This window comes from Bufo gargarizans, chromosome 5 (genome assembly GCF_014858855.1).
Source record: "Bufo gargarizans isolate SCDJY-AF-19 chromosome 5, ASM1485885v1, whole genome shotgun sequence".
Lineage (NCBI taxonomy): Eukaryota > Metazoa > Chordata > Amphibia > Anura > Bufonidae > Bufo > Bufo gargarizans.
In genome coordinates, this window is record NC_058084.1 from 165,500,686 (window position 1) to 165,513,223 (window position 12,538).

The 12,538-nt window shown below is 41.8% G+C and overlaps 1 protein-coding gene across 1 annotated transcript in view; it reads right to left on the reverse strand.

Annotated features, from left to right (window-relative positions):
* DIPK1C (divergent protein kinase domain 1C) overlaps positions 1-12,538 on the reverse strand; it is an 83,031-nt gene that overhangs the window by 13,678 nt on the left and 56,815 nt on the right. The window contains exon 3 of the mRNA XM_044294897.1: positions 4,526-4,690. Within this exon, the coding sequence (XP_044150832.1) occupies positions 4,526-4,690 (165 nt within the window). The remainder of the gene's footprint in view (positions 1-4,525; positions 4,691-12,538) is intronic.

Sequence of the window (12,538 nt, forward strand, 5' to 3'; positions counted from 1 at the left end):
CATGCATATGTGTCTTTTTATATAGCGTATGTAAACTTCTGGTTTCAACTGTGTGTGTATATATATATATATATATATATAGTAGGAAGGCGCAAGGGTCTGTTATTGACCGAAAGTATGTGTCACGAGATTCCTGGCCTCAGTGATGTAAGAGCCGGTAATTTCATGTCAGCAGCAGCTAGTGCTGGCTGACATGGTTTTGCTATTTAGTATGGTTGTAAAGTCGATCCAGGCCGGCTCTTACTGGGAGCAGCCAAAGGGCAGGGTGGGTGGCTGCTTCCCATGTTCAAGGCCAGGTCTTGGTTTGGGCTATAAAACACAGGCAGCACTGTCAGGTGGTGGGAATTTACTCCTCTCTGACAGTGAAGCTCTGTCAGTCTCTGTGTTGGGACCTGGGAGTTTGGGCCTGGGTAAAGGCCTGCTACCTTGTTGGTGTGAGAGCAGGTGGTTTCTGCTATGTCCAAGGACTTCTGCATTGCTGCATGGTGAACAAACACCAGACTTTTTTCCTTGAAACTGACTTTTTGTTTTGCTTATCCTTATGTGTGAATAAACACCGAACTGTTTAAGTTAAAGACGTTGTCGTTGCCTCTTTACTGCATCCGCAAGCCTGTCTACCAGAGCAAATCCCTACTATATATATATATATATATATATATATACAGTGTATATACAGTACGTGTCAAAAGTATGAATTTGTGTTTTTATTGTAAAACTTACGCCTAAATACCTTTCGTGGTCTGACTTTTAAGGATACAATAAAACTAAAGATGTAAAGAAAACCATACTGTTGGAAAGTATTATTGCCCTAGTAACGCAATGGCCACTAGTGCTCTCACTAACAAAGGTGAATGAATTTTATATATACAGGTCCTTCTCCAAAAATTAGCATATGGTGATAAAGTTCATTATTTTCTGTAATGTACTGATAAACATTAGACTTTCATATATTTTAGATTCATTACACACCAACTGAAGTAGTTCAAGCCTTTTATTGTTTTAATATTGATGATTTTGGCATACAGCTCATGAAAACCCAAAATTCCTATCTAAAAAAATTAGCATATCATGAAAAGGTTCTCTAAACGAGCTATTAACCTAATCATCTGAATCAACTAATTAACTCTAAACACCTGCAAAAGATTCCTGAGGCTTTTAAAAACTCCCAGCCTGGTTCATTACTCAAAACCGCAATCATGGGTAAGACTGCCGACCTGACTGCTGTCCAGAAGGCCATCATTGACAAACTCAAGCAAGAGGGTAAGACACAGAAAGAAATTTCTGAATGAATAGGCTGTTCCCAGAGTGCTTTATCAAGGCACCTCAGTGGGAAGTCTGTGGGAAGGAAAAAGTGTGGCAGAAAACGCTGCACAACGAGAAGAGGTGACCGGACCCTGAGGAAGATTGTGGAGAAGGACCGATTCCAGACCTTGGGGGACCTGCGGAAGCAGTGGACTGAGTCTGGAGTAGAAACATCCAGAGCCACCGTGTACAGGCGTGTGCAGGAAATGGGCTACAGGTGCCGCATTCCCCAGGTCAAGCCACTTTTGAACCAGAAACAGCGGCAGAAGCGCCTGACCTGGGCTACAGAGAAGCAGCACTGGACTGTTGCTCAGTGGTCCAAAGTACTTTTTTCGGATGAAAGCAAATTTTGCATGTCATTCGGAAATCAAGGTGCCAGAGTCTGGAGGAAGACTGGGGAGAGGGAAATGCCAAAATGCCTGAAGTCCAGTGTTAAGTACCCACAGTCAGTGATAGTCTGGGGTGCCATGCCAGCTGCTGGTGTTGGTCCACTGTGTTTTATCAAGGGCAGGGTCAATGCAGCTAGCTATCAGGAGATTTTGGAGCACTTCATGCTTCCATCTGCTGAAAAGCTTTATGGAGATGAAGATTTCATTTTTCAGCACTGGTAAATGGTTTACTGACCATGGTATTACTGTGCTCAATTGGCCTGCCAACTCTCCTGACCTTAACCCCATAGAGAATCTGTGGGATATTGGGAAGAGAAAGTTGAGAGACGCAAGACCTAACACTCTGGATGAGCTTAAGGCCGCTATCGAAGCATCCTGGGCCTCCATAACACCTCAGCAGTGCCACAGGCTGATTGCCTCCATGCCACGCCGCATTGAAGCAGTCATTTCTGCAAAAGGATCCCCGACCAAGTATTGAGTGCATAACTGAACATAATTATTTGAAGGTTGACTTTTTTTGTATTAAAAACACTTTTCTTTTATTAGTCGGATGAAATATGCTAATTTTTTGAGATAGGAAATTTGGGTTTTCATGAGCTGTATGCCAAAATCATCAATATTAAAACAATAAAAGGCTTGAACTACTTCAGTTGGTGTGTAATGAATCTAAAATATATGAAAGTCTAATGTTTATCAGTACATTACAGAAAATAATGAACTTTATCACAATATGCTAATTTTTTTAGAAGGACCTGTATAGTACTGTGGTTCCCAGAACTCGAAGGCTATTTTAAATGACACATTGAGAGCTGCAAAGAGTCTACCGTGATGATATCAGGAATAGATTTATAATAGGTTTTAACCATGGGTACATTGATTAAAAAGATAATTCAGGTGTTAGTGTTGGTTCACATCATGTTTTATGTCTCTGTTTGACATACACATCAGGAAAAAAAAGGTACAAAAACGCAGCAAAGTATACGTTTTTTTCTTTTTAAATAGTAAAAAAAAAGTATACTTTTTTTTATAGTGGAACTCTATGGGGCACGGATGCCACTGTATGGCATCAGTCTGAGGCATGCGTTTAAAGTACACGTTTTTTGTATACAATAAAACGGAAAGGGAAAAACTTAATGTGAACCCACCCTAATGGATGAGAATTTTTAGCCAAATCTGTATCCAACCCTTTTCAAGATCATAACGGTCAAGACAGCGTTATTAAATGACAGTGACAGCAATATACAGTATATGGGTAAATACATGGTAGCCAATGACAAAAAACAGCCTGTATAAAAACACACTGCACTACTGGAATTTTCTTTGTTAAAGAACAGTGAGAAATGCCATATGAAGTGTCTTTGGAACTGTAAAATTGAGAATTGTCATTTTTAGCATAGTGATGAGAAGCCCAGTACGTAACAGGCACAAAACAAACAGATCCCTGCTCTGTGCGATGCAGCGTGACAAGGGGGAGCATCGGAGCAAGGAAATGCTCCTATGCTCCACTCAATGTAGTCTATAAATAAAGAGCAGTTTATAACCATAAATTGGTCCTGAACCCGGAAAACCCCTTTAAGGATGGTAAATGCACAACTATCAGGGGTATAGTTAAACAGGTGCCAATTATTCTGGGTTTACCCAATACAGTGGTATGCTGCATGTAAACCTAACCAAAACAACTCTGCTAGCATTAGTTTTTAGTGGGATTGTGATTTTTTTTAAACATAATGGGGTCTTAATAAGCAGACCTCTACATCCAGCACCAGTCTAAATGTAAGACAGCTTCCTTGCTGACTTACAATATAGACCATTTTCTACGCCTAAAACAGGCTAGAAAATGATGAATGAGATGGGCCTGCTGCCCCCCGGCCATGCCCACAATATTAGACCTTGAGTGAGCGGGGAAAAGTCGCAGATTGCGGCAATCTGTGCCAGAAATACAGCTAATATAGGCGTATTTCTGGATTATAAATGTTCCCAGAACTGTTTTACTATTGAAAAAGGCAAGCAGCACATTACATGAAATAACATGCTGTTTGTTTATTCCCATTAATGGAAGCCCGGCATTATTAATCCTTGCCTGCGGACACCTTTCATGTTTTGCAGATGAAATGAGAGTAGAGTAAGAGTACAGACACATGCAGGTTTTATATGTAGTTTTTGAATCAAACTTAAGTGAGTGGGCATCATAAAAGGAGAATAAGTATTAAGGAAAGATACTGATTCTCTTTATTTTTTTAATCCCCTCCTGGTTTTGGCTTCAAAAACTTTATAAAAAGTCCTGCACATAGCCACACCCTATGGGTGTTGCAGCTTTGGCAATAATATGATATAGGTGGTTCTTTTTATTCTCAGAACTATGGCTCTGTATGTGATTGATCCTACCTTGGGACATAAATATACACACAGGACATATACTTCCTACTGGCCATCATGTAACATCTGGCCATGGTGATTTTTGCTAAAAAACTAAACAAAAACACACCAACAAAAAAAGATATAGTATTAAATCATACTTTTGGCAGTAAGAGACCAGATAAACTATTCACCACTCCTTAAACTAACTCCTGTCTCCTCTGATGACCCTCATCTAAAATGAAGTGAGATAGGAGGAGATGGCCCCGTTTTTTTTATCATAAAGGTTTGTTTCCAGAACTAAGATTTAGCTTTCCTTTGAGAAACAAGAGTTATTTTCTCTTTTTAAAGCTTCACATTTCAGCCAAATGACAACTTCAATGAAAACGACCCTGAAATCTGTAGTGAATCATTATCGGGAAGATGTGCAGGGTCAAGTAATACAAAAGACATCTGTACTTTACTTGTGAACCACTTACTTGTAAATTACTGTTCTCTCTTTGTGCTCCACACATGAAAGTCTTTAAATCACAAGTTGAAAAACAGTCAAAGAAATTGCAGTCTTTATCAGATGTACATTTCTGCTCCAGTATGTTCCGCATTTTGGGTTCAAAAAATACCATATCCATATCAATGGCCACCACCTGCAACCAATAACATAAATGAAAGACTTAGTCATTTTTATTCTTCATGACAACCTTTACATGTCACATTCCTTGGTCTACGATATGAAAGAATCATTGATTTTGAACTTTACTAGGTGAGGTGAATAGTAGGTCTGTTTTTTACATTTCATGTGCACTGAGAAAGAAGGTATAATATAACCATTTACACAATAGAGAATATGATGTCCATTGAATGTCTGTCAGCCATGAACAGGATCAAATTCTGCTGAGTGCTTTTTGCTAGAAACTGTAGATTAAAGAACCTTCCACTTTCTAAATTACCCTTGAGAGAGACCTATTGGACAATACAACTATCAATATAGATGACTCTATATCAGAATCAGTATTACTGTATATTGCAAGTCTTACTTTTCACAAAAGAGATGTCACTTGGTATCTAATGGTCACGGCACCATTCTCTGTTGAGCTTATGGCATGCAAAACTTAGTTTTCATGAGTAATCATTGAAACGCAGTTCCTTCTAGAGTAAAACATATTTAGGACGACTACGGAAAACTTCTTGAAAAACTGTTTACTAGAGCGATGGTCCTCTCATAGTAGCTTGCCAGCATGCACAGTATATTAGAACATCATGAAATGTAAAGTCTTCACAAAGAGGTTTCACTGCATAATAAATTTCTCCCTCCAGACCCTTTTTTACAAAGGCAACATAGTGTAATGTTTGGTCCAGCCCTGGCCATTAGAAGCTTGAGTTCTTATTTGGAACTGTTTTGCTTGTGACCATATTGCAATTAGTATAGTGTAGAGTATTCTGTATGTAAACCGATGTTACGTGCAGCTTGGGGTCATAAACTGGGCCAAGCTTCGCTTTCCAAGATGAGCAGCTGAAATTCCAGAATGATGACAGCATCTCAAGTGAGAAGATTTTACTGATTATACAAGCTAACTTTCAGCTTTATCTACGGTGTATGTGTACACAATGATTCCAATATTTTTATGTGTCACTGACTTAACCTATATGTAACTTTTTCCATTCTTTCTTGTGCATAGTTTCTTATGAATTGTTTATTGGAGTAGTTTATACTGTAGCAGACAAGTGCCTCACTTATAAAGAACATGCAATGTTTCGTACCCCAAAAATACAGTTGGGAAGCTAATGACACCTTGACCTGACATACAATATTTAAGGGGATTTCTAAGACTGAAATTTTGCGAACTGGTTTTAATGTGAAATTCCTTAGATTTTGTGCTGGGGCTCTGCTAGAAAGTGTTCGGTCCTAAACCAAACTTTTGAATAGGGCCCACCTCACTGAAGCCTTTGCTCACTTCTAGAGTTGACATTTCTGCAGGGTCCGCACATAAACCTAGACTAGGCCATATGCAGGAACTGTCAGCTGTGACTGGTTCTTAAAGCTGCCGTACACATTCAATAGCTGTCGGCTGAACGATCATTCTCCAAATCTATCTCTCCCGACTCCCCATACACATATACATTTGGTTCAGCCAAAAATGTCTATGTATTCAACGGGAAGAGAGGCAAAAGCCACAGCCAGACATCTCTGACAGTGGCTTATCTCCTTCGCAAAACAAAAAAAGGATTGCATGAAAATATTAACTTCAATGCATTCTCGGTGGGTTCGGCTGACAACACATGTTGCCTGCCCCCACCCGATATTTCTGCCTGACATCCTGTGCATGTGTCCCGCCTGATCCTCTAAGCTCATCCCTAGCAGTCGCACACAAAGTCCTGATGCTTGCTAGCTTAAGGACCTTGTAGGCATGGCTCTGAAGTGGCTGCGGAGCCTGTGGACACACTGGATTATAGGCCAAGTTGCTACTGCTGCAGCCCCTCTAGTTAGATCACTAAGTTTGTGATATTTTTTATTATTTCCCTGGTGTATTTTGTATCTAAGCACCCAGGTGCGGTGTGTTCCATAACAGCTTCATTTATCTCTTCAGCTGCAATCCCCAGGCAGGTGATCAGGTAAATTGAGAATTCTGTACAACCATAAGAAAAACTGTGAAGCCCTCAAATACCTCCTAGGCCAATTATTTATTGCTTTATATACCATAAAGGTTATTATTTATGGATTCTTATGGGTGACTGGTCATATTAAAGATATTTCCAAGGTATAACATTAATGGTCAATCATTATGATAGGCCTTCAATGTGTGATCTAACCCCTGAAACCCAGACACATCAGGAGAACATAGGGGCCCTTGGTAATTGCTAGAGTGCCTCTGCCTCCTCTTTTATAGAATGGTTGGAGCACACAAGTGAATCTTTGAGAACAAAGTGGTAATACAGGCACTGAATGCTACCCCATGAGCAACATACCAGGAAGTATATTCAGGAGACCTAATTGCTTACTATGGGCACAAAGCACCTCTCCTTCTTGTATTCACCCAAACCAGTAGGTACAGATGTAGCAAGCATTATTTTGACACCAGCTGCACCAGGATGTTCACTTTAACAGGATTTGTTGTATTACTGTAATGTGTTTTTGTTGAGTTAAAGGGGTTGTTCATCCCTTGGAAAGATCCTTCAGCGTCGCTGGACTTGGAAAGGAATCATTCCTGGTAAGTATCATTCCCTCAGCAGGTCCAGCCACAGATCTGGTCACTCTGTGGGATTTGCCCTTGAGGCCCTAACAAGTGAACAACCCCTTTAAGCCAGTCAAAATAATGGTGGCTACAGCTGTCTATACTTATTATTAGAGTTGAGCGAACACCTGGATGTTCGGGTTCGAGAAGTTCGGCCGAACATCCCGGAAATGTTCGGGTTCGGGATCCGAACCCGATCCGAACTTCGTCCCGAACCCGAACCCCATTGAAGTCAATGGGGACCTGAACTTTTCGGCACTAAAAAGGCTGTAAAACAGCCCAGGAAAGAGCTAGAGGGCTGCAAAAGGCAGCAACATGTAGGTAAATCCCCTGCAAACAAATGTGGATAGGGAAATGAATTAAAATAAAAATTAAATAAATAAAAATTAACCAAAATCAATTGGAGAGAGGTTCCATAGCAGAGAATCTGGCTTCCCGTCACCCACCACTGGAACAGTCCATTCTCAGATATTTAGGCCCCGGCACCCAGGCAGAGGAGAGAGGTCCCGTAACAGAGAATCTGTCTTCATGTCAGCAGAGAATTAGTCTGCATGTCATAGCAGAGAATGAGGCTTCACGTCAGCCACCACTGCAACAGTCCATTGGCATATATTTAGGCCTAGCACACAGGCAGAGCAGAGAGGTCCCGTAACAGAGAATCTGGCTTCATGTCAGCAGAGAATCAGTCTGCATGTCATAGCAGAGAATGAGGCTTCACGTCACCCACCACTGCAACAGTCCATTGGCATATATTTAGGCCTAGCACACAGGCAGAGCAGAGAGGTCCCGTAACAGACAATCTGGCTTCATGTCAGCAGAGAATCAGTCTGCATGTCATAGCAGAGAATGAGGCTTCACGTCAGCCACCACTGCAACAGTCCATTGGCATATATTTAGGCCTAGCACACAGGCAGAGCAGAGAGGTCCCGTAACAGACAATCTGGCTTCATGTCAGCAGAGAATCAGTCTGCATGTCATAGCAGAGAATCAGGCTTCACGTCAGCCACCACTGCAACAGTCCATTGTCATAAATTTAGGCCCAGCACCCAGGCAGAGGAGAGAGGTCCCGTAACAGACAATCTGGCTTCATGTCAGCAGAGAATTAGTCTGCATGTCATAGCAGAGAATCAGGCTTCATGTCAGCCACCACTGCAACAGTCCATTGGCATATATTTAGGCCCAGCACCCAGGCAGAGGAGGGAGGTCCCGTAACAGAGAATCTGTCTTCATGTCAGCAGAGAATCAGTCTGCATGTCATAGCAGAGAATGAGGCTTCACGTCAGCCACCACTGCAACAGTCCATTGGCATATATTTAGGCCTAGCACACAGGCAGAGGAGAGGTTCATTCAACTTTGGGTAGCCTCGCAATATAATGGTAAAATGAAAATAAAAATAGGATTGAATGAGGAAGTGCCCTGGAGTCCAATAATATATGGTTATGGGGAGGTAGTTAATGTCTAATCTGGACAAGGGACGGACAGGTCCTGTGGGATCCATGCCTGGTTCATTTTTATGAACGTCAGCTTGTCCACATTGGCTGTAGACAGGCGGCTGCGTTTGTCTGTAATGACGCCCCCTGCCGTGCTGAATACACGTTCAGACAAAACGCTGGCTGCCGGGCAGGCCAGCACCTCCAAGGCATAAAAGGCTAGCTCTGGCCACGTGGACAATTTAGAGACCCAGAAGTTGAATGGGGCCGAACCATCAGTCAGTACGTGGAGGGGTGTGCACACGTACTGTTCCACCATGTTAGTGAAATGTTGCCTCCTGCTAACACGTTGCGTATCAGGTGGTGGTGCAGTTAGCTGTGGCGTGTTGACAAAAGTTTTCCACATCTCTGCCATGCTAACCCTGCCCTCAGAGGAGCTGGCCGTGACAAATAGCTCTGATATAGCAGAAACGACTAAATTATGAAATTGCTAAATTGGGAATTGTATTTCAACCCAGAACAAAAAATGTGCTTTGACGGACACTAAATAACTTTCCCAGCCACAACAGGACAGCGGTAACGAGAGATTTAGCGGGATATAAATTTGAGGCCTAGTATTTAGGCGCTGGGTGACAGGTATGGGTTTAGTGACAGAATTAGATTTGGAAATGCACAGTAGCGGGTGTGTGAAGTTATTCTGAATGACCCTATGTGCACCTTGAATATTATATACCCTTTTAGGGATAGATTTCAAATAGCTCTGATATAGCAGAAACCACTAAATTATGAAATTGCTAAATTGGGAATTGTATTTCAACCCAGAACAAGAAATGTGCTTGAACGGACACTAAATAACTCGCCCAGCTACAGCACTAAGGACAGATTTAGCGGGATATAAATTTGAGGCCTAGTATTTAGGCGCTGGGTGACAGGTATGGGTTTAGTGCCAGAATTAGACTTGGAAATACACAGTAGCGGGTGTGTGTGAAGTTATTCTGAATGACCCAATGTGCACCTTGAATATTATATACCCTTTTAGGGATAGATTTCAAATAGCTCTGATATAGCAGAAACCACTAAATTATGAAATTGCTAAATTGGGAATTGTATTTCAACCCAGAACAAGAAATGTGCTTGAACGGACACTAAATAACTCGCCCAGCTACAGCACTAGGGACAGATTTAGCTGGATATAAATTTGAGGCCTAGTATTTAGGCGCTGGGTGACAGGTATGGGTTTAGTGCCAGAATTAGACTTGGAAATACACAGTAGCGGGTGTGTGTGAAGTTATTCTGAATGACCCAATGTGCACCTTGAATATTATATACCCTTTTAGGGATAGATTTCAAATAGCTCTGATATAGCAGAAACCACTAAATTATGAAATTGCTAAATTGGGAATTGTATTTCAACCCAGAACAAGAAATGTGCTTGAACGGACACTAAATAACTCGCCCAGCTACAGCACTAGGGACAGATTTAGCTGGATATAAATTTGAGGCCTAGTATTTAGGCGCTGGGTGACAGGTATGGGTTTAGTGCCAGAATTAGACTTGGAAATACACAGTAGCGGGTGTGTGTGAAGTTATTCTGAATGACCCAATGTGCACCTTGAATATTATATACCCTTTTAGGGATAGATTTCAAATAGCTCTGATATAGCAGAAACCACTAAATTATGAAATTGCTAAATTGGGAATTGTATTTCAACCCAGAACAAGAAATGTGCTTGAACGGACACTAAATAACTCGCCCAGCTACAGCACTAAGGACAGATTTAGCGGGATATAAATTTGAGGCCTAGTATTTAGGCGCTGGGTGACCGGTATGGATTTAGTGACAGAATTAGACTGGGATATGGCCAAAAAATAAACAGACTATTGCTGGTTAAATGCACTTGGTGTGACAGCTTCACCCTGATGTAGGCTTTAGCCAAAAAACAACCACACCATTGAGGGTTAAATGCACTTGGTGACAGGCGCAGCTTGCCCCTGATTTAGTATATGGCCAAAAAATGAACAGACTATTGCTGGTTAAATGCACTTGGTGTGACAGCTTCACCCTGATGTAGGCTTTAGCCAAAAAACAACCACACCATTGAGGGTTAAATGCACTTGGTGACAGGCGCAGCTTGCCCCTGATTTTGTATATGGCCAAAAAATGAACAGACTATTGCTGGTTAAATGCACTTGGTGTGACAGCTTCACCCTGATGTAGGCTTTAGCCAAAAAACAACCACACCATTGAGGGTTAAATGCACTTGGTCGCAGCTTGTGCTGGCGCACCACAAGACACAAAATGGCCGCCGATCACCCCAGAAAAATGTGACTGACAAACGGTCTGGGCAGCCTAAAAACAGTGAGCAATTGAGGATCAGCAGCTCAATGATCCACAGCTGCAGATCGATCAGTTAATCAAGTCCTTTGGAGGAGTTAATCTGCCTAATCTCGCCCTACTGTCGCAGCCGCAACCTCTCCCTACGCTAATCAGAGCAGAGTGACGGGCGGCGCTATGTGACTCCAGCTTAAATAGAGGCTGGGTCACATGGTGCTCTGGCCAATCACAGCCATGCCAATAGTAGGCATGGCTGTGATGGCCTCTTGGGGCAAGTAGTATGACGCTTGTTGATTGGCTGCTTTGCAGCCTTTCAAAAAGCGCCAAGAAAGCGTCACAAAAGCGCGAAGAAAGCGACGAACACCGAACCCGAACCCGGACTTTTACGAAAATGTCCGGGTTCGGGTCCGTGTCACGGACACCCCAAAATTCGGTACGAACCCGAACTATACAGTTCGAGTTCGCTCATCCCTACTTATTATACAAATGGCACATTAGGAGTGACCACTGAATAACCAAGCATAGTCAAAGGACCACTGGACCAGGGAATAGAATAGATGGCTGGCCCTATGTGTAAGCAGTATATAAAGTAAGCTATTGCAACCTAGATCTTTTAATATCTTAAAGCCACTGATCTTTAAAGACTTATAAAACGCTGCAGGCAGATTTTCATTTTGGCTGTAGGATGTTTTATGATCTGTCATAGGAAGATGATAAAGTATTGATCACAGGGCTGATAGCTAGGAGCCCCAGCAATTCTGAGAACAGGGTCCTTCTGCTATCCATATTGATATTACGGTACTTCACATTCGCACTGACACAATTTCGAAGCTGAGAATTTGAATAGACACTGAAGATGGATGCTGCACTATTCTAGGCTAACAGCATTTTTCACGGACCAGAATAATGTTTCCATTAGGCAATTAGAATTGGTTTCTTTCTGTTTGCTATGGAGTTGCTTTGATTATACTCAAAGTGAGACAAATGCAGGACGCGAAGCCAAGGACGATCTGGAATGTGTAACAAGCAATACGTTAATTATGTTAATTGAAGCAAGGCTTCAATAATCCAGTTTTCTCTCCATCAAATAGAATCTTTTAAGCTCAATCCTTACTGGGACTATTATGAAGAAATATTCAGAAAGCCGTTTAACACATAAACGAGCTTTAACTAGCATTAGCAGTCCTCTTCATTTTCCTCAGCATGATTTGAAGTGTTACCAAAGTATCATGCGGGAAATTCATATGAATCTTTCTTTTTTTTCCCAGTCAGTCCATTACGGCTAAGGAGTGAAACTAAACTCGTGCAAGTTCTGCCTATGAAAAACTGATATGGTTTCCTCAGTTTTGCTTCAGTTCTATTCAGTGGCACAGGTTTAGTATCGGTCTAAAAAAGTGGCAACTGGGTTTCTAGAATTTTTTCTGACTGGTTTGTAAAAGGGGGTTGGACATAATGGGAAGGAGCGTGGCTTCACTAGGAATGGAGTATGGCCTACGA